The sequence below is a fragment of the Malus sylvestris genome, chromosome 9 (assembly GCF_916048215.2).
Source record: "Malus sylvestris chromosome 9, drMalSylv7.2, whole genome shotgun sequence".
NCBI lineage: Eukaryota > Viridiplantae > Streptophyta > Magnoliopsida > Rosales > Rosaceae > Malus > Malus sylvestris.
In genome coordinates this window covers 16,196,709-16,218,264 of record NC_062268.1, presented here as the reverse complement: position 1 = coordinate 16,218,264, position 21,556 = coordinate 16,196,709, and the positions used below count along the sequence as shown (strand labels likewise).

Sequence of the window (21,556 nt, the reverse complement as noted above, 5' to 3'; positions counted from 1 at the left end):
TGAAAGCCAAACCAAAAACTTTTAAGCTTCAACCACTAATGCGTACAAGCCAGTACACGTCTGTTTTTTTATGTAGGTTTCATTAAAATACAATTATATGTGTGAATATGATTGTCATACGCGGATTGTATGAGTGTATGACCATGACCAATTTGAATCAAAAGGCCTAAAAGCACATGGTTTACTCTCAAATTTTTAATCACCATCTAACAATTCATTTAGCTGTCAAATGACAGCCAACACACGACACTCTAGTCTCTATATCAATATGCTTTTCCTTCTAGTTCTAGCCTTTATATAAGCAAAAGCACCCACCGAAAAGCACAAGCAAAATCCAAAAGCCAAACCAAAAGCAAAAGTTTCCCACCCCAAAACACAATGGATGAAGAGGAAAACATGTCGCCACCCTCTTGGCTCCAAGCCTCCGACTCTTTCCGGCAATCCAACCATCGCCGCCGCCTCGGCCGCTCCTCCTCTTCTGTTTTCTTCAGCTCCGGCGCTTTCATTTTCGCCTTGCTTGCTGTAGCTGTTGTGTTTATTTTCTTCATAATCCCATCACTTTTGTCCTTCACTTCTCAAATTTTCAGGCCGCATTTGGTAAAAAAAAGTTGGGATTCTCTCAATTTCGTCCTCGTACTCTTCGCAATTGTTTGCGGATTTCTGAGCAGAGGCACCGGCAACGACAACAACGTTAGCAGTCCCACGTCGTACGATGCTTCTTCTCCACAAAAGCTTGAGAAGTCAAACCCATCAACCCCACGTCAGTGGTACGATCAGTATTCCGATCGGACGGTCTATAATCAAACCACTGGTGCTAGTACGATGAACAGACGAGTGAGGACCAGCAGCTCGTACCCGGATCTACGCCAACAGGAATCTTCGTGGAATGTCGTTAGGGACGAACGGTGGCGATCCTACGACGATACCCATGTGGCCGGTTATCGGGTTTCGGATTCAGATCAGCAGAATCAGGTCCACCGCCGTCACCGGTCGTGGCATGAAGAACCGGCGCAGTTTCTAGCACGTGAAGAACCGTTTCTAGCACAAGAACAAGTAGGACGTGTACTACGGACCAAGAATATACCGGCGGACACTTTTGTGATCCGTACGGAGCAAGCTAGTTCTTCAAACGCACAAATTCCGGCTAATCAATCCGATCCTCAGCCGCCATCTCCGCCGCGGACACAATCTCCGCCACCTCCTCCGCTGCCGCGCAAGACAAAGAGGATGTACCAAGCTATTGGAGAGGAAGAAAAATCGAATGCTGCTGACAATTTGGAAGTGAAGAAAAATTTGCCCCCACCGCCTGCTCCGCCTTTACCTCCGCCATCACCACCGCTGTGGATGTCGAAGGAGGCTGAGAACAAGAAAACGTCTGCCGGGAAATATGCGAAGAAGAAGGGAGTTGCTACCACTAAAGAGTTCTTGATCACGTCATTAAGGAGGAATAAGAAGAAGCAGAGACAAAAGAGCGTCGAAAATTTTGAGACTCTCCTCGCTTCTGCTTCTTCGGCTGCTTTGTCTTTACTTCCGCCGCCCTCACCGCCGCCTCCTCCGCCACCGCTACCGCCGCCTTCGGTTTTTCACAACTTGTTTTCTTCAAAGAAATCCAACAAACACAAGAAAATTATTCACTCAATTCCACAACCGCCATCGCCACCGCCGCCGCGGCGGGTCACTTCCACCGCGCGTTTATCGAAAACCAAAACCCAAGTGTGGCCCACGACGACGACCCAAAAACCACCACAGCCAGTCAAGGTTAGTAGGTTCAGCAATGCGGATGATGAGAATGCTAACAGTGGTGGGGAGTCGCCATTGATTGGAATACCGCCGCCACCGCCGCTACCGCCATTTAGAATGCCGGTTATGAAATACAAGGTGCACGGGGACTTTGTTAGGATCAAAAGCAACGACAGTTCACGCAGCGGCTCGCCGGATTTGGACGATAGTGATCAGGATTCAGTTCCATCGCCGACCACGGAAGCTGGTAGTAGAACTCCACTGGAGAGCAGAGAGTCGCCGACGAAAGCTATGTTCTGTCGGAGCCCGGACGTAAACACCAAAGCTGATACCTTCATTGCAAGGTTCAGAGCTGGTTTGAAGTTGGAGAAGATGAATTCTGTGAGGGCAAGGTCCAATCTAGGCCCAAATTCAAGTGAAGGAGAAGAAGGCCCAAGTTACTAAAACTGATTGCATGCAATTGGGATGTCACGGTGATGCGGTATACCGATAACCTAAACTAATTATCTATAGTCATGCGGAAAAGTTAAAATACATACAAGTTGGGACTGGTTAAGTATACTGTGGTGTAGCAGTAACATAAACCAATTACCTATAGACGTTACTTATGGACGTGTGAGAAAGTTAAAATACAAAACAGCGTGAGATTGGCCGAAGACCTTGTGGTTGAGGATTGTGGAGATAGAAATGTTGATTTTATTTGTTTATGAGTTTTTTTCTGACATATACAGTGGGGAGTTATACAGAGGTGTACAGGATTTATTTATTTATTTATAATGGTTGGTGGTTAGAAAAATTCTTTTATTTAATTTTCTTAATTAATACATAGTAGGGGACTAAGGGGAGTGCATTGTTCATCAGATCAGGGTGTGCGTGAGTATTGGAATTTGGATTTCATGTAATTGTCAGAATTTTAATGGGGATTCAAGGAGGATTTGATACCAATTTTTGTACTTTTTTTTTCTCAATTAATTCGCTGTTTCCCATACAATTTGTGTGGTTTTGTCAACCTCATCTAATAGATACGAATATTGATTCTTAATTTTGACAAAAACTTGCATATAATTGGGTATTTTTGACCTTAAAAACTATCAAGTCTACGTGGCGCATAGATCGAGTAATGAAGATTTAATTACGTCTTTTTTGGATGAAGATCCTCTCATAGATACTCTTTGTGAGGATCCGGATCCTCACATCATGTCTGTTCATTGCACATCTTCAGATCATTTTTCGTTAAGTACTGTTTGTGTTTAATTTTAAATAAAAGTTCAAATGATTTATGGTCACACAATGTATGATGAACAAATAAGATGTGAAGATCCCTAGGACCTTTACAAATTGGATCCAGATGGGATCCAAATTCGTCTTTTTATTGCTTGATGAAGGCGTGCATGGATGGAGCCAAAAACGTTTTTCTGTGGGGACGATTTTAAATAATGAAATTAAAAATTGAAATTCGGTACAATGTTATCAACTTATTATCCCACTAAGTACATGTTTTGCGTAATTGGTGTTTAGAACATTAATGAAAAAAATTACATGACTAGAAAGGGTGAAAGAGTAGAAAAAGTATAGAACATGAAAGGGTAATTTATATTTTTAGTTGGAGCCATTTTTCATCGCAAAAGAAGTTGATTGGGAGCAATTGCGCCGAGTAGGCATATGCTGCCTCCTTCCATGCAAGTGTGCCAATTCGCCACTGAGGTAAATCGGGCGAATCGAAACGATTGATTACTTACTTAAACCGTAACTGATACGTGAAATCAATCCAAACCAGGCCACGTATTTTCTCTAAGTTGAATTCCACATATTGTGCTCTACTGTACTTCGTAACAGTTTAAACTCGTAGAACTAATGGAATTTGGAATTTTATAAATTTGGAATTTGGAAATTGGAAACCAACAAACTTCATATGGATTCCTTTGGCACTGGACAGCTGGATGACAAAACTAATTGTGGATGCTTTCTGAATGAGGACTAACGCTCCCATGATTTGAGGCGTAGTTTAGGGGGGGGGGGAAATAGTATACGTTATTGAATACGATAACCAGTTTACGTGTTATACATAATAGACGACAAATTTATATAATAAAAATACCGCATTATACAACAGTTTGACGGGTTTTAAATATAAAATTTACACTAAGAAATGATCAAGCATATGCAATATGAATATGCTAATGATATAGATTTGTTGTCAATGACGGGAAGAGATCCCATCCGAATCTCTCCCACCAAATCCTAAGGATTCAGAAATCCGAGCCTTTGAAATTTGATCTAACGGTTATAAACAGGAGACCCCTCTAAAAGTTATAATAATTGTAACCGTTTGATCAAATTTTAAGGGTCTGGATCTCCGGATTCCTAGGACTTGGTGGGAGAGATCCGGATGGGATCTCTTCCCGTCAATGACGAAGACGACGGTAACTTGCAGAGGTGGTTTGTAGGGAGGGAGGCTATAAGTCATCTATTTCCAAATTTTCAATATAATTATCTTGCTTTGTAAAGAAGAAACAATGCAAATTGTGGTTTTTAAAGCAAGAAAAAATACCACCGAAATTAGACACATATTTTGTTCTAGAGAACATTGGTCAACTAATGCATGCATTGCAAGTTGCATCCATATGTACATACGTATGTATATTATATTTATATGTATATATAATTATATAAAATTAGTAAGCTGCAAGCGAAAGAAACTTAGAAATTCAACAACAAAATCTTTTGTTTTTTGGTATGATTGCCATATCTTAGTCTTGACCCAAAAAAGAGGAACCTGTTCAAGGCATTACATACCAAGTTGACATTTTTTCTATACAATGATATTTGAGGTGAAAATTTGGGCTAAGCCACGAAATGAGTCAATTATAATTAGGTATCAAATAAATCATTCTTGATAATCAAACTTGAGATTTTCCACTTACAAGTAGAAAGAAATATCACTAGACTGGAGTGCCAGTTGCTAACAAGATTCTAAAAGATGTTAGGCGCTAATCGGGCAGCGGATAGAGACCTAGTGCCTAGGCATCTAAACGGGGCCTAGGTGGGTTTTTTTTTAATGGTAATTAAATTTACTATATAAACATAAAATAAATGTCAACATATAGTTAAAACAAATACATAATTGTATTAGAATAAATAAATTACAAAACAGAATGATATATAAATTATAAAGTATTAGAACATATTGAAAACATGGGGAGCAAGCATATGATGAGTGTTCATCTAAGTATTTCACAAGTCTCTTATAATTTATTAAGAAAAATAAAATGCAAAATGAAAGTTATTGTTTCTGTCTAAGAGTGAGTCATGACGTAGGCAACTGCCTAGGTTGGTTTAGACGGGGTAGGCGGGCGCCTAGGCCGGTTTAGACGTCATTTCTTAATTTTCAAATGCCTAAGGCTTAATCGCCTGGGGCTAGGCGAGAATTTTTAGAATAGTGGTTGCTAACGAGTTGGCATCTTTAGAGGCAATTAAATTCTCAAGCAGTATATATTATGGATAAACAAGTACCAATATACCATCAGAAGGAACGTTTCCAATTGTCATCTTTAAGATGCAAATTACACAAGTGACAAACAATCATTTCTTGCCTGCTAGTTCTCTGACTTGCCCTTCAAGGGATTGCTCTTGCCTCATGTGTTCAACCCACCTCGCCTTGATTCGGACTTGCGCAATGCTTTGCTCCAAAGTCATGGAAATTGCAGGATGCGCCCGGCTAGCGAAAAATTCTTCAACCTCATCAGCTTTTTCGTTGCTGCAAAGCTGCCAACGAAGATTTTATAAGTAACACAAAGCGGTCATCAGAAGCAGCAATTGTACCGTGTTCTACAAGGCACAATTGCCTACCAGTCTAAGGACAGAAATCATTCTACTTACCGGTGTCACAATGTCTTTTACGAAATGGGTGAGCAGCATCCCAGCGCCGTATTTGGTCAGGATCAGGTCCCAATTCTCCTGCATTCATAACCCAAAAATGTTAAAACTCTCCAATTCCATGTGACTTTCACAATGCCAATTATACCGATTCCATGTTTATCTAAATCGTGTTTCCAGGAATTAATGAAACCTGTACCTTTAACCACCTCCACGCTGTTTCGCGGCATTCTGAGCTTATACCAAAAAGTCCATATATAATATCTTGATCTCGAACCTGAAAATAATATTTGAGATGAAGTACATATAAACTGGCAATGGAAGTGCAGCTGCTGCAGACCACAATTTAGTACTGCGAATAAATACCTCTTCGGATAAGAAAAAGTTCAGAACCTCCAGAATTGTATCTGGGTCTGGAGAAGACGCCAAAAACCCTGTACAGGATTAAATTGTAAAGGAAAAATTCCAAGTTACTTTCGCTTAGACAAGAGATGGAAAATAGGAGAATGCCAGAAAATGCAACGCATTTCAATCTTACGTAGAATCCTTTCCTTCTCTTGCACTGTATTCGCTTCTCTGTAAAAATTTAATAGGGACTCGAAACCTTCTCTATTGGAGCTGCTAGCATTTCTCATCACGGCAATGTAAGCAGCCTGCAGGACAGTGTTCAGACTTCTGCCTGTTAGCTTTGAAAATGCCTAATAAGGATGAGGAAGTGATACACATGGAAAGATTTATTACCCCTCTCGTATCAGCTGAAAGAAGCGGAGTGTTTCTATCATTCAATAATGTCTGAAATCGGTCTAATGCATCTTTTTGAGCTTTATCATGGCCAAATGTAACCAAAGCTTGCAAGATTTCTGCTCTCAGAAGTGCACCGAAGTGATTCTCTCCTGGTACTGATTCCCAACCAAGTTTTCTGTATGAATACATTAAAAAATATTAAGTATGTTAGCGCTAAACTCTTGTTTGGCAATCCTAAATCAAGTATTAGTGCATGATCGCGAGGAGACTGCAAAACATCACGACGAGATACAATGTTCATTTAGGAAAGGAAAGAAGAGAAACCAATTCCATTGGCATCGGAATCACAATTGCAGGCCAAAGTACCAACTCATTCAATAAGTTAAAAGGAAAAAAATGTATACTCATACTAATAATGCGTGTTCTTACTCTGCTGGAAACAGGAGGAGACTAATGAAGAACTTTTTCAACTCATTTGCCAAATCTGGGATGGCCTCACTTGAAATATTAATGACATTATAACAAACCTGCAGTTGCATATACAACGCAAATGGTAACGCTACGATAAATAGTTGGTGGTGCTACTGATATTCACCAAGACAAAAGTTTATGTGCTTACATCTATCAATTTTGTTACGACAATATACTCTTCTTCTTTTCTGTATGCATCCATCAAGGAAAGCAAAGATGAAAGTGATTGTTCACAAGTTTCACAAAGAGCATATGCATCATCCAGAATGCCTGAAATATGAGACTTGGGAGTTATATATCGTCGACTCATGAGTGGTTTACAATGGCCCAAAATCAAGTAAACAATCTGAAAAACAAAGCCACAGAATAAAAACAATCTGAAAAGTGACAAATGGAACACACCGAATTTGTCAGTTGCTTCTAAGCTATTATGCTCAATAGCCTTCCTAAGCCGAGCTGCAAGCTTATCTTCATAATTGACCCTATAGAAACCGCTCTGCTCGATGTTAACCTTGACCCACAGTTGTTCATCATATTTCTCTTTATCCTTTAGATCATTATCAGATGAATTAACAAGATCTGATATGTTCACTTCTCTGGACTTTGTTTCCAAAAGGAAATTCCTGCGCCTCTCATACGAACCAAGTGAAAAAGTTATTGGAACAATCCATTTCCCATCACCATGCGAACCGGATGACAAAAACTGTGTCTGCAAAACAAAAACTTCATTAGATTTCGGCAGATAATATGATTTTGGCGTTGAGTATTAATAGTACCTGCTCAAATTCCAAAATATGATCTTTGGCTTTTACGGAGATAACAGGATATCCTTTTTCCTTTGTCCAACCATCCATCATTTCACTGACTTTGACACCAGATTCCTCCGAAAGAACACTCCATAAATCTTCTGTCTTCGCATTTTTGCCAGAAAATCTTTTAATGTAGGAACTTAACGATTTCTGATTGGATAATGGAGCCACAGAGTAAATAAACAAACTGAAATATGTTAACAAATTTCGCTGATTACATAGAGGAAAATGACAATGAACTACAAACTAGAATGTCTTCATAACAAGAACTACTCCATTTCCCGTCTTTCCCGTCTTTGCCCTTAAGTCCTTTTTGTTCAAAGCACTATCTATTGCAGTTTACATATGTTTATATTGTCCTGAGGGAACAAAATTGGTTGGTACTGGGATTTAAATTGCGCATGACATTGCAGAAAACTGTATAGGATTGCAAAGCCTAATTTCAAGCAGTCCATTTGGTGATAAGATTAAGAAGAGTACTTCCACATACAGTATTCACTATGAAAACTTGGGGTACGGTATGAAAGGTAATTTCACTACATCAGTTTTGTACCTGCAATATGTCATCCCCAAGATAACCCTGCAGCATTCGAATAACAGCTGATCCCTTTTTATAGCTGATATCATCAAAGACTTCAAGAATTGAGCGAGCATGGTCTATTTCCACCTGAAATTATGCCAACCAGCAGATAAATATACTGCATAGAGCACTTTACATCCAAACCACCACACCCCATGTGAATTGTTAAAATGGATATTGACACTTTGATGATCATCAAGGTGAAACTATAATATGTCATTGCTCCTTGACTTCCTTGGTTCCTCCTTCTCCATATACATTGACACACATGTTTATCAATAACTTCACTTGACGGAGTCCAGTGCATTTTTTCAGAAACTCTAACCATATTATTGTTTATACTTTGGATGTCAACACTGGTCTTTGGTTGATGCTACAGATGATACAGGAGAAAGCTTTTTATGGCGGTTCTTACTTTTAATGACCGCCATATCTCTGATTAAGCAGTTTTCACCTGAGCAATAGTATCAAATGATGTTTACCTGAATTGGATGTGACTGCTCCAGTGCATCCTTAACTAGGCCGCCAGTAGTTTGTTGAAGAAATTGAGCCCATATTTTCCACTCAGGAAATAAAATATCTGTGGCCATATAACTTACCTGGAAATATAAGATCAAACAGGCACACAAAAATCAGATAATTATCTCTGGTGTAATGCCATCATGTTGGAAAGGTATAGAGAGCTGAATGACCGGAAATTACCCATGTTGCAAAACCCTCATTAAGCCACAAATCGGACCACCATTCCATCGTCACCAGGTTGCCAAACCACTGATGTGCTACTTCGTGCGCTACAACAATTGCCATCTAACAGAATAAGAAAAGGGTTATAGATATTTCATCAGACTTTTCAGAGGAGCATTTTACAACTGCAAAAGTGAGACAAAGCTTAAAGCAGAACTAGAAATTAGACTTACTGTCTGCTTCCTTGCTGTTGTGGAATGCAAAGGATCGTAAAGCAGTTCATTTTCACGGTATGTGATCAAACCATAATTCTCCATTGCCCCACCAGAAAATTCAGGAACTGCAACCATATCGAGTTTGGGGAGAGGGTACGGCGTTGAAAAGTATCTAGATGTAACGATCACTAGGTTAAATAAAATTAGCACAACAGAAAAACAGAAAAAATAATACAAAACTTACTTGGAGAAAAGATCGAGCGTCTTAACAGCGACATTAAGAGCAAACTCCCCTTTGTCACTCTTCCCAACAGGGCAATATGCACGAACCAGTACCCCTGCAGACGAAATTTAAGTAATCTCGAAAACGAATTCTGTTCCATAATTGAACAAAGTCTTCACCTATTTGCATACCGTCGGATGTTGTGTCTTCAATATAATCGAACACGCCAACAACAACAGCCACTAAATAAGTTGACATGATAGGAGACTCCTCAAAATAAACAGTCTTAACATTTGCATCAAGCTTCTCATTGATAATTGGCATATTGGACAAAGCTGTCAGCTCCGGCGGTACATCTACTGCTATCTTGAAGGTGGCCTGACTCAAAACAATAAAGAAGAGTTTCCGGATTTAAGCAAATTTATATATGACTGTTTAATCATGGAATTTTTAAGTAGCGAACGTAGAGGTTACATCCATAATATTTCAACAATTATGGGAACTTGTCGAATATGCGTACCTTGAGGGCAGGTTCGTCCCAACATGGAAAGCACCGCCGTGCATCCACAGGTTCGAATTGAGTAACTGCCATATTCTTCTTCTCTCCTCCATCCATATAAGTGCTGGGAAAAGAGTCAGATTCTTCATTAATATCATTGTTTGGTGACAATGAAAAGTTCTTCTCAAAAGCCAGAAATCACCTTATTGTGTATCGGAAATATATATAAACTATATTCCATAGCTGCAGCCTGCAGCAACTTATAAGTTATCTACAACTGATTTAAATTTTCTTACCATTTATAGAACCCTTTCAAGTGCGCGTTAAGGACTGCAGAGAACTCAATCCCCAGAACTCCTTCACCAACACCAAGTGCTTGATCAAACACCAAAACAAGAGATTCATCATCACCGTCCAAAACAACATCACACGGGCGGTAAAGCTGCAAATGAAGAAGATACTAAAAAACCCAACAAAACGAAAATCCAATACAATCAAATCATTGTCGATCAAGAATTAGTTACTTGGCCATGAGAGCTGGTGAACAAGACTTCATGAACATCAAGTTCAAGAGCGTTCAAGATAAGAAACTTGGTCTCCTCGACTATGCTAACGTGAATCTCCACAACGCCGGAGAAGGCGCATGCTGACGAGAGATCAAGCTTGAGATGAAGATCGTAGCGTTTCGGAATTGCAAAATTTGGCAACCTTGCGTGGCCCTTGAATCCTTGTATGCTTTGCTTCTGCTCCATCTCAGTGCCTAGGGAAGTGAAGTGTCTTGAATCCAGCCGGTAATGATAATAGTACCTGCTGATGCTTCGTTCTTTGTGATGTTCCTGTTCCTGTGGTTGTTATTCTTTTATGTGCTTTTAGTCAACTCCTTGCCATGAATGGGCCAAAGTGATGGACATTATTGCCTTCTTCAATAGAGAATAGTTTCGGTATATCAACTAACTCTTATGGTAATATTTTTCTTCTCAAAGTTTCTTAAGTTTGGAAGACGTTAGTTTAATTTTACTTCCCCTTTAAAGACAGATAAAGAGGTTTTAAGTTTAAATATCATCGGAGTTAATGAAAAGAATAAAGCATTTTTTTAATAGTTAACTAGCATATGGATACACACAAAGTGCGTAAGAAATTTTTTTATTTTTGTTTTTGAAATAAAAGGAGAGAGGAAGAGAGTGATAAAGAATGTGGGAGTGGGAATTTTTTATTTATTTATTTTTTTTTTAAATTAGAGATATGGTAGGATTACATGTAGGTAAGACTTTGAAAAAAAAAGCAAAATTTGGTTGTGTGAAATTACATTTCTACCCTGTATTTCTTATTCATGTTCTGTTTTAATTAGAGGGTTAAACTGGTAATTTCATAGGGTTTTGGTTGACAATGAATGTTTTATTAATTAGTAGAGATACTAGTTTAGATCTTGCAAAGGAGAAATTTTTCAATGTGACACATGGTTCTAAAAAACGCTAGACCCTAGTCGAGCGGCGAGTTGAGACCTAGCCTTTAGGCGCCTAGGCGGACTAGGCGGATTTAAATTTATTATATATTACATGACTATATAATTACTTATGTTATGTATATAATATGATAGTCTAAGGAAAAAAATTCTTTATTTAAATAATTCATATAACATTTATATATATATAACATATGTATAGATATATCTCTAATCTCTAATATTAGAATGCGAGAAGTGAGTTTTTGTAATATCCCACATCGCTCAGATGAATGGATCCTGTAAGCCTTATATGTATATTCTCATCTCTACCTAGCACGAGGCTTTTTGGGAGCTCACTAGCTTCGGTTCAATCGGAACTCTGTAGTTAAGTGAGTTCGCGCGAGAGCAATCCTATGATGGATGATCCACTAGGAAGTTCTTGTGTGAGTTCCTAGAAACAAAACTGTGAGGGCGTGGTCGTGGCTCAAAGCGGACAATATTGTGTTACGGCGTAGTCAAGGTCGGGATGTGGTGGGGGCTCGGGCTGGGAAGTGACAGTTTTGGTGTCTCAAGGCTTCACAAAAAATAAGTGGACACAAAAGCCCTTGAAACAAAAAAAATCGTAAGAGACAAAGAAATCAAGATCATAATTCGTATGGGTACTTTTGTAAAACTAGCCTCTTGCCACACGCATATGCGTGTGGCAGTTGGCATTTTTATATATCTTTTATTTAAATAATTAATTTACATTTAAACAAAAGAATTAAAAACGTGAAACCACCCACTAATGTGGGAGGTTTTATTTTTGTTTTTTTTCTTCTATAATTTTAAATATTAAATTCATTCAAAATAAAAATATGGTTAAATACTTTAGCTTCTTTTGGTTCAATTGTAATTTATGAAATTCTTAAAGGACAATTTATGGTATTTTGAATGTTTCACCATTTTAGGATGCTCACTTTATTTTGTAAAATAAAACATAAAAAGTAAAATATATAATATATACAAGAGAAAAAAAAAATAGAAAAAATTGAACGTGGGATTCAAACCCCTCCACGTTTCTTCCTCGCACGCATAGCCTTGCTTTTTCCCCTAACGTCCCACCCACATTACTATTTCCTCTACGTCTCTGGCTTTGCAAACAGAGCGGAATAGTTATAAAGAGGAACGGTTTTGGATTTTTTTTTTAATTTTAAATTTACTTCTTAATTCATAAATTAATAACTCCTTTTGATTTTTGTTTTGGTTCTCCCAATCGCTCCTACAATGGATAATTATCCTTTTCTATCTTGCAGAGGATTGGGATACGGAAGTGCACATTCATTCATTCGCTCAACGTTTTAGGGTTTTACAGTGTCAAAATCACATTGCGATTTCACAAGGTATTAATAATGCTTATTTGTACAAAGGTTTTTTCTTTTGCTTCAAAATTGACTGAATTAATCCTTAACAGTTCGTATATTGTACAATGGGTGTTCCATATTCCTATGAATAGCAATACCATTGTGGTTGTTTTCTTGGCACCATGAAGATGTAGTTGACCCACGTTAATCTACTTTCTGCGTGGAGTTTCATGCTTCCAAACTACTGTAGATATTTCTTCTTCAATGATTTAGACCCAGAGGGGTTGTAATGGTTGATTTCAATATACAACCACCGTATATTTTACCTTCATATTCTCTATAACCTATTGTATTGTTTTCTCTAATATATACGTGTTATTGCCCATCATCATTGGTCACTGGGTCAAGGTGAAGCATCATGTTATATTTCTGAAGGCATACAATGATTTGGTGTTGTTATCTTAGACAGTGGGCTTGCAGGTAAAATCTTAAGGTTTATGTCCTAAGGGCTCTCTCTTTGTGTGCGGCCTGTGTGTTGGTTTCAAAGCTGTTCTTACATTTTTTACCTCCCCCCGCGCTGTTCTGTCTGTTTTTGTAGTTGATCTTTTCCCTCTCTCAGGTCATTCGACGGAGGTGGCTTTTTTGTTGTGTAAATCGGCTTCAAAGGGTAGTCATATTTCTTCTTTATTGTTATGTGGTTTTACAATTGGTTTACTTTTTTTTTATTTAACTATGTTCAGTTGGGTGGTGCCTTCTTCTTGCCACTTTGTAAGTAAAGGAAAATGTTTTGCAGATGTGCAATGAGTCACAACTTTTTAGGCTATTTGGTTGGTAAAGATAGCATAGTATGCGAGAAAAAAAAATGGGAAAATAGTAGTAAGTGGACATAAAAAAGACCATGATTAATGAGACTAAACCGTTAAAACAGACCATGATTTGTTAATGGAACCATGATGTTACAAGTAAACTTTATGTTTTTGTATGTACGTCCAAAATTTGGTCATGACATCTTTGAAGAAACGTGACCTACGTCATACGATTAAACATTAATGTTTTGTCGTTTACACAGTTATCAAACACATTTGGAGTAGATCATTTTGTTTTGTTTTTCTATTTTCACTTATTATTGTCTGTCGATACCCCATCTTGCCTGTATTACGCTAGGGTTTAGACTCAATTGTACAATGGAAGGAGAGGAGGAAAGGTTGTGGGTCTGACCCAAATTCGCAAACCAGTGTAAGTTAAATGAAGGATGTGATCATAGGGTTTGGCAGTAGTCGGGCCACTTCATCCACTCTGTTTTATAATCTAAACTATTCATATTATAAAGTACTAACCTTCTTGCACGCACTCATACGCATGCGAAATGTCTTTTTTTAATCACAACACGCTAAGTGATATTAATATCTCTTCCTCCAAAAATAGAGGAGGCACATGACATCTTGAAGAAACGTGACCTACGTCTTACTATTAAACATTAACGCTATGTTGTTTACACATTTATCAAACATATTTAAAAAATTTAAGGGCGTCCAGCGCCCTTGATAAATAGAAGGCTAGTATTTATTTATATCCCCAACTTTTTAAAAGATAAAAAGACAATGCAGTGGGTGATTTCAAAATTAAAAACCAGGTTCCACTCCACCTCTCTCACATTCCCCAAGGTGAAGCCGAGATCAAAACCACCTTTTGACCCATTGGAAAGTGAAAATACCATTCCCGTTGAACCCTTTCGTTCTTATTCTTCATTAGCCCTTTCAGAAACTCAAACTAAATCTGCAACTTGCGCTGCAATTGATTGGAATGTCAAGTAGTCTCTCTCTCTCTCTCTTCCCTCATCTGCTCATAAACGGCAAGCTTCAGAAGCTCATCGGGGCTTTGCTTGTACATACGATATCGGAAGTTGCAGATTTGTTGCGAGAGTTGCAGCGAGTTTGGGATTTACAGCCGCCTTGACTGCCGCCTAGACCGCTTAGAATGCCTAACGGGCGCCTAGGCGGCCCACCTAAATCCTCCATGCCTTAAGTGAACGTTTTGGCCCAAATCGAGTCAGGGCTCTGCTGCCTAGCGCCTAGTGAACGCTTAGGCCGATTTTTAGAACACTAGACATGAACACGATTCGGTTTACAAAATGTAATATTACAATTGATTGAATAATTGAAATTACTTAATAATGTACTTGACCGTGTTCCACATGTTGCTTGCGAACATGTCGTTGGATGGGTGAATTAAAAGATTATGGAAAATAATATATAAAGAAGTCGAAGTGAGGTTTTTTTTCAAAATAAATAAAAATAGAAAAAAAAATTTAAAAGAGTGAATTGGGAATTGAAAACTTGGACCATCTAAAATATTCCTTGGGAGAAAACATGCATGAATCTCTTCAAGGTTTGTAATTAAAGTGACGAGTTGAAGATTAAAACACAAAGAAAATTTCACCTATTAACACAAAAGTACAAGTAGAACCTTGGAAGCTAAGGCTTGTTTGTGATCGCTTTCCAAGAAGTAAAAGTGTTTTCTAACAATTAAAAATACTTTTTATTTGGCAGAAAAATATAATCTTCTTCCGAAAAAGCACTTATAAGTAAGTTGAAAAAGCTATCCAAAAAAATCGAACCCGACTCGATAATCTCGAATAGTTCAATAACCGAAACTTACCGAACTTTCACATGTTATTTAGTTTGCATAAACGGTTTGTTTAGTAAAACCAAACACAAAAAAAAAAACAAAAAAAAACAAAAAAATGTTTGTTTATTTATTTATTAATGGAATTATTAACCATTATATTTTGTTCACCCTCCGTTTAAAATCAACTCTCTTTCTTAGGTCTTCGCTCTTTCACCTAGTTTTACTTTCACTTCCCCTCTATTGACTATGACACCCTCTCTCACTCTCTCAACCAAGGTTCTAAAAAATACTAGGCGCTAGTCGGACAGCGGGCTGGGGCCTAGCAAGCGCTTAGACGGCTAGGCGGGGTATAGGCGGACTAGGCAGATTTAAGTAAATCTATTACATTTTGTGTAAATAAGTGTCTACTTATACTTAAAATATATATAATTTCATCATAAACTACAAAATATAATGACATATATATTATGAAGTATTGAAACATAATGAAAATATAGGAAACACGGATATAATATGTGTTCATTTAAGTATGCAACAAGTTTCTTACAACTTTTTGAAAAAAATTAAATACAAAATAAAAGTCATATATTTCCTGTCTAAGTGAGTCTAACCTAAGCAGGTGCCTAAGCGGAATTGGATGGGTTAGGCGGGTACTTAGGTGGTCTAGGCGGGCGTCTCAGCAAGTTTGGGCACCATTTCTTAATTTTCAAACGCCTAGGCACTAGTAGGGGCAGTAGCTAGCCGCCTAGTGCCTAGGTGGGGCTTAGGCGACGATAAGTGGGGATTTTTAGAACAATGCTCTCAACTCAGTTTGCAACTTCTCTGACTACACCATGCCACGCCACACCACTCTGACGCCATACAAGCTTCTTCTCTGCAACTTCTCCAAGCATTCCCACCATCAATGGCCATCTGCAACGGCCATTCTCGTCGTACAAGCTTGAAGGTAAGAATTTTCACTCTAACTCGGAATAATTTCGTGTTTCTTTTTTATGGAAAAATTAAGTATTTTGAAATTGAATTAGGGTTTTCAATTTGGAGACTTTGGAATTGATTTAAGGGTTTCGATTTGGGCATTTTAAAATTGGTTGCGGTTTGATATAATTGTATAATAACAACCACCAAGTCCTATCCTACTAAGTGTGGTCGACTGTATGAATCGTAGAGTGTCATTGTGCTCGATTTTGTGCCAAATCTTCTATTAATTTTAAGTACTCCACATTTTTTTTAAAGTCTTTTTCCAAGACTTCCTAAGTCTTCATGTACCATTTTTCCTTGAACTTCCGTCTCATAGTCTATTTTCTAACTGAAGCATCTGTAGATCATTGGTTCACATGTCCAAACTACTTTGGTTGATTTTCTCTCATTTTTTCTTCAATTCCAGCCACTCCTACTTTCCCTTTAATACCCTCATTATTAATCCTATACTTTCCCGGTCACTCCTACTTTACTTTGGATTCGACGGAGGTCTGATATAATTTTACTAATTCTAAATTTCTAATCATCTGGGTTCTAAGTAGTTTAAAAAGAGAAGTGTTTCTGAAGCAATTTAAGGTGAATCCTACCCGGGATTTCTTCAGTTCTCCTCTGTCAAGTTCCCCTACAATTCTGGGCAAAATTCCGTCGATTCCTCTTGCAATTCTCTGTCGAATCTGCATTTTCATCATCGAATCCTCCGTTGAATCCATAGAAGAATGTAATTTCAGTTTACCAAACCGATCAAAAACGGTTTTTATTTCGGTTTTACCAATTCTCGGTAAATCTAAAATTTTGGTTTGGTTTTGGTTTTTGTTTCTTATTCCCAAATAATTCGGTTTCGATTTTCGGTAACGGGTCTTCGGATTGGGTACCGAACGGAAACCCAAACCGAAAACCAGCCCTAGTTATGCGCATATAGATGTTTTCTAGAGAAACAATCTCAAGGGGGCAGAAAGAAACTCACCATGAAGAAAACTATGATGGAATTCGAATGATAATTAACTCATACAAAAATTGGCGATGCTGCCTCAGAATTGTTCCCCTGAGTTCTACAAACAAGCCAAAATAGTTGCTCAACCTATAACCATTGAGGAACCGAACCAAAAAAGTGAACACAGAGACTCAACCACTTCCTATTAACCAAATAACAATAACACAAGACTACATGATTACTTGAGCAGATCACACTCAGCAACTAATTCTTCGGCGCCTTGCTCAACAAGTACTTCTTCAAAACATCCATCACGGACCCAAAATCCGCCTTCACTTGCACCGGCGGGTTAGCATACTTGCAAGCCAAATCCTTGATATCATTTGAATGATAATCAATCTTCGACTGCGTGAATTTCAGCCCGTGAGCCGTGCTCACCACCACAGTCCGGTCGTTAGTGCCTATGATCCCTTGGTTCCGAAGCTTAATCAATGCAGCCAATGCCACACCAGTGTGAGGGCATATGAACATGCCAGTGGAGTCTGCTTGAGCCATGGCATCCATCAACTCCTGCTCAGTGGCTTCCTCCACAATCCCATTCGACTTCTTCAGCGCATACACGGCTCTGTCTATCGAAACAGGATCTCCTATTTGAATTGCGGATGCAAACGTAGTGTTCGCCTTCACGGGCTTGAACTCTTGATCCCACCCTGACTTGTAATGCAAGTACAGCGGGTTCGCATTTGCAGCTTGGGCACAAACGAGCCTAGGAATCCTATCGACTAGTCCCAACTCTTTGCACATATGAAATCCTTTGTAGAAAGCATATATGTTACCCAAATTTCCCCCTGGAACTATGACCCAATCCGGCACTTCCCAATCAAACTGCTGCAAAATCTCAATTGCAGCGGTTTTCTGACCCTCTAATCTCAAACTGTTCAAAGAATTAGCCAAATAAATCGGCAGCTCCGCTGTGACTTCTCGAATCAACTGCATACACCCATCGAAATCAGTATCAATGCTCAGCACAAAGGCCCCATTGGCAATGGGCTGAACCAGCTGAGCCAGAGATATCCGATTCGCTGGTAGAAACACAATCGAGGGTATCCCAGCTGCGGCGCAGTAGGCTGATAAGGCAGCGGATGTGTCTCCAGTGGAGGCACAGCCCACGCCGACCACTGGGCGGTTCATTTTCCTCAGCCGGTTCACTTGGCTGACCAAAACAGTCATACCCAAGTCCTTAAAACTTCCAGTGTGGCTGATCCCACAGTGTTTGACCCACAAATCGTTCATGGCCAGAATCTGTTTGCCATAACGCTCAGCCCAGAAGAGATTGGAGTTACCTTCAAATGCGGAGACAATGTCGTCGCTGTCGATCTCGGGTAGGACCCACTCCTTCTTACTCCAGACGCCGGAGCCGTAGGGCCAGGTGGTCTTGCCGACGCGGGAGTCGAAGAGGTCTCGCCAGTACTTTCCGTCGTAGTTTTTGAGGGCGGCCATGTCGTGCTGGACGTCGAGCAGGCCGCCGGAGTTGGATCGGTAGACGATCTCGTCGAGGGAGTAGGACTCGGCGGCGGCGGCGGAAGATGGGTGGGCGTTGAAGGGAACGTAACGGGCGGAGAAGTGGTGGGAGTGGGTGGTGTTGTGGCGGCGAGCCTCGTCGCGAATGTTGTGGTGAGGGTGGTCGGAGGAGGAGGAGGGAGGAGGGGTGGAGGTGGAGACGCATTTGATGGTGGTGGCGAATTGGGGTTTGGTTGGAGCGTGGTGGGAAGCGGGGTTTTGGGGTTTGAGGGAGAGAGGGGGAGATTGGAAGAGAGAGGAAGATGCCATCGTTGGAGAATGTGAGAGAGAGTGTGTGTGTGGAAGGGGAAGTGGGGGCTTCGGTGGCTGATTGGTTTGTATTATATAACTGGGTCAGGACCAAGTATAAAATATCGATGATATCGAAAATATTGGTAGTCTAAAAATACGGAAATTTCAATGGAAATATCGGGATATTATCGATATCGATAAAAATTGAATAAAAACCACGGAAATTGTAAGAAAAACTTAGAAATTTTTATTGAAACTTTGCAGGATGTTTATTTAGTCAATTATCTATTAGTTTATCACAAAAAATTGAAAGGAAATGCATTGCATGATAAATATAATTGATTTAAGTTGATTATATAGCGAGCTGGCAAACATTGTGAGTGTAGAAAATATGTAGTAATTAATGAAAGAAGTTTAAACACACCATAATCATTTCTATGTAATGAATTAGTACAATATTTTACACTTTATACATTGCATGGTAAGATACATGAGTGACTTAGCAAGGTCTAAAATATCAATGATATCAGAAATATCGGTAGTCCAAAAACACGGAAATTTCGATGGAAATATCGGGATATTATGGATATTTTAGACCATGGTCAGGACTCGGGACTTGGAACTTGGGAGATTATCGTTTTAAATGGGGAAGGTTTAAAAGAAAGAAAAAAATTTAACTACATTTTACAGAAATGTTAATATAAATGTTATCATACTCCTTATGATTTGAATTTCATAGCAATGTTTATCATACTCCTTAAATTAGAAAGTATAATTTGAATTTCACCCAAAAGGAAAGTACCATTTAAATAAAAAAAATTTATTTTATAAAAAGCTCTTAAGTCAAATCTCAAGTAGAATGTCACTCAATTTGAAAGATGGAGAAACTTCAACTGATGTCTTAATCCTACATGGATAGACATGAAATTTTTGCTGTCAAATTTGACATATGAGAAAAGGTTTTGTCATGCCCCGACCTTAAGATATGTCCAAAATCGACACATGACGTCGAGACGTAGCAGACAAGCATTAACAATCAAGTTAGATTTCGTACTTCAATAATATACATATATAAGCACTTGTAAACCAATTCAGTAGTCTCACAAAGTGAAGTAGCAGAAACAACCCATATTCCAACAACATAGTATCTTTTCGTTTACTTTATGACTGCATCTAATCTTTGTGTTAGACTATCTATGTATCCGGTCATAGAATCAAACCATTCGTAGTTCACCCTTTTGCTAAACTCCGACATTTCTCATAATACTTACAGTCGAAAAACATAGGATTCCAGAATCACTCAATGGACTTTACGAGCATGACTCACTAGATTTCAGACTGCTTAACGAACCATATAATAACTAGGACTGTCATTTTGTTTTTCACATCTCACAATGTTTTCTAACCACAGTTCCACATTCACAACAAGTAATCAATTCCATGAATCAAAGATGCATCATATTAACATTTAATTATGTTAATCAACTAACAAGATCAATTATCACTTCACTAATTTTAAGAAAGACAACCTCCATAAAGTTTGCCATATTTCCTTATCTGAAATCCAAAGCAATAACATTGTAACCCTAAGTTACAAACACAAACATAAACTTGAGCAACTTCTATGCACAATAATCTATGGTTCTAGATCTCTCAATGAAACTGAATTAGGAAAGGAATTCTGGACCACTCAACGAAATATAATGAAGATAGGGTTCAGACCACTTAACAGAATCTAACGAAGTTAAGGTTTCGGACCACTCAACAAAATTCGTCTCTAAAATGCGGATTAACCAAACAGGACCATGTATAACATAATTTGACCAAGTAGGCAGTGACCTGCCAATGCAGATTAACCAGGCGGAGTCACCCTAGAATGTGTATAGCCCCCCAATGCAGATTAACCAGACATGACCACCTATGGAAGTAAGTAACTGAGTGGGCAGTGACCCCCAATGCGGATTAACTAGGTGTAGTCCTAAAATGAGTATTGGTCCCCCAATGCGGATTAACTAGGCAGGACCATGGGCATGCCTCCAATAGTGTGGTTCCCCAATAAGGATTAATTAAGCGAAACTATCTAGGAAAATAATGTAACCAACTAGATAGGTAGTGACCCCCTAATGTGGATTAACTAGGCAGAGTCACCCCTAAAATACATATAATCCCCAAGGATTAACCAGACAGAGTCACCCCTAAAATGCATATAATCCACAATGGGGATTAACCAGGCAAGGCCATAAGCATGCACATATATAATAGTATGGCCCCCTAATGCAGATTAACTAAGCAGGACCATCCATAAAAAGAGGATTAAATGACCATTTTGCCCCTAAGTTTAGTGCCTCGCAAATCGTTTGTTACAACTCCATTTCTCGATCGACTTTCGCCTACATGTTCATGATGTCGAGCTCTATCCAAACATACTTAGTGTGACTCCAAAAGGTCTACCGACTTTTAATAACTAATTGCATGAAATCAAACTTTGTAACTAGTCAACTAAGATTCTAAAATTAACGAAAAATAATAACAATTTCCAGAAAATACGCAGTACCAAAAATTGAACAGTGAAATTCAGC

General features: G+C 38.8%; 3 protein-coding genes across 4 annotated transcripts; 1 reads left to right on the top strand and 2 right to left on the bottom strand.

The window, feature by feature from the left end:
- Positions 1–236: 236 nt before the first annotated feature.
- Positions 237–2,685, top strand: LOC126581903 (uncharacterized). Its single transcript, XM_050245838.1, has one exon. The coding sequence runs from the start codon at positions 379–381 to the stop codon at positions 2,182–2,184; it is 1,806 nt and encodes a 601-aa protein (XP_050101795.1). The 5' UTR covers positions 237–378; the 3' UTR covers positions 2,185–2,685.
- Positions 2,686–5,213: 2,528 nt separating this feature from the next.
- Positions 5,214–10,727, bottom strand: LOC126581900 (aminopeptidase M1-like). Of its 2 annotated transcripts, none has more exons than XM_050245833.1 (19): positions 10,366–10,727; positions 10,138–10,283; positions 9,863–9,965; positions 9,534–9,720; positions 9,364–9,457; positions 9,138–9,291; positions 8,923–9,027; positions 8,703–8,819; positions 8,194–8,307; positions 7,608–7,790; positions 7,234–7,540; positions 6,980–7,101; positions 6,790–6,887; positions 6,358–6,535; positions 6,155–6,269; positions 5,983–6,050; positions 5,816–5,893; positions 5,620–5,697; positions 5,214–5,505 (listed from the first exon to the last, which is right to left on the bottom strand). In XM_050245833.1, the coding sequence occupies exons 1-19, from the start codon at positions 10,591–10,593 to the stop codon at positions 5,323–5,325; spliced, it is 2,658 nt and encodes an 885-aa protein (XP_050101790.1). In that variant the 5' UTR covers positions 10,594–10,727; the 3' UTR covers positions 5,214–5,322. The 2 variants fall into 2 exon arrangements, with proteins under 2 accessions (XP_050101790.1, XP_050101791.1); XM_050245834.1 differs by having other exon boundaries at positions 7,608–7,742.
- A 6,473-nt stretch (positions 10,728–17,200) lies between these two features.
- On the bottom strand, positions 17,201–19,051 carry LOC126581907 (threonine synthase, chloroplastic-like). The gene has a single exon (XM_050245845.1). It carries the CDS (start codon positions 18,993–18,995, stop codon positions 17,430–17,432), a length of 1,566 nt encoding a protein of 521 aa, XP_050101802.1. The 5' UTR covers positions 18,996–19,051; the 3' UTR covers positions 17,201–17,429.
- Between the last annotated feature and the right edge of the window lie 2,505 nt (positions 19,052–21,556).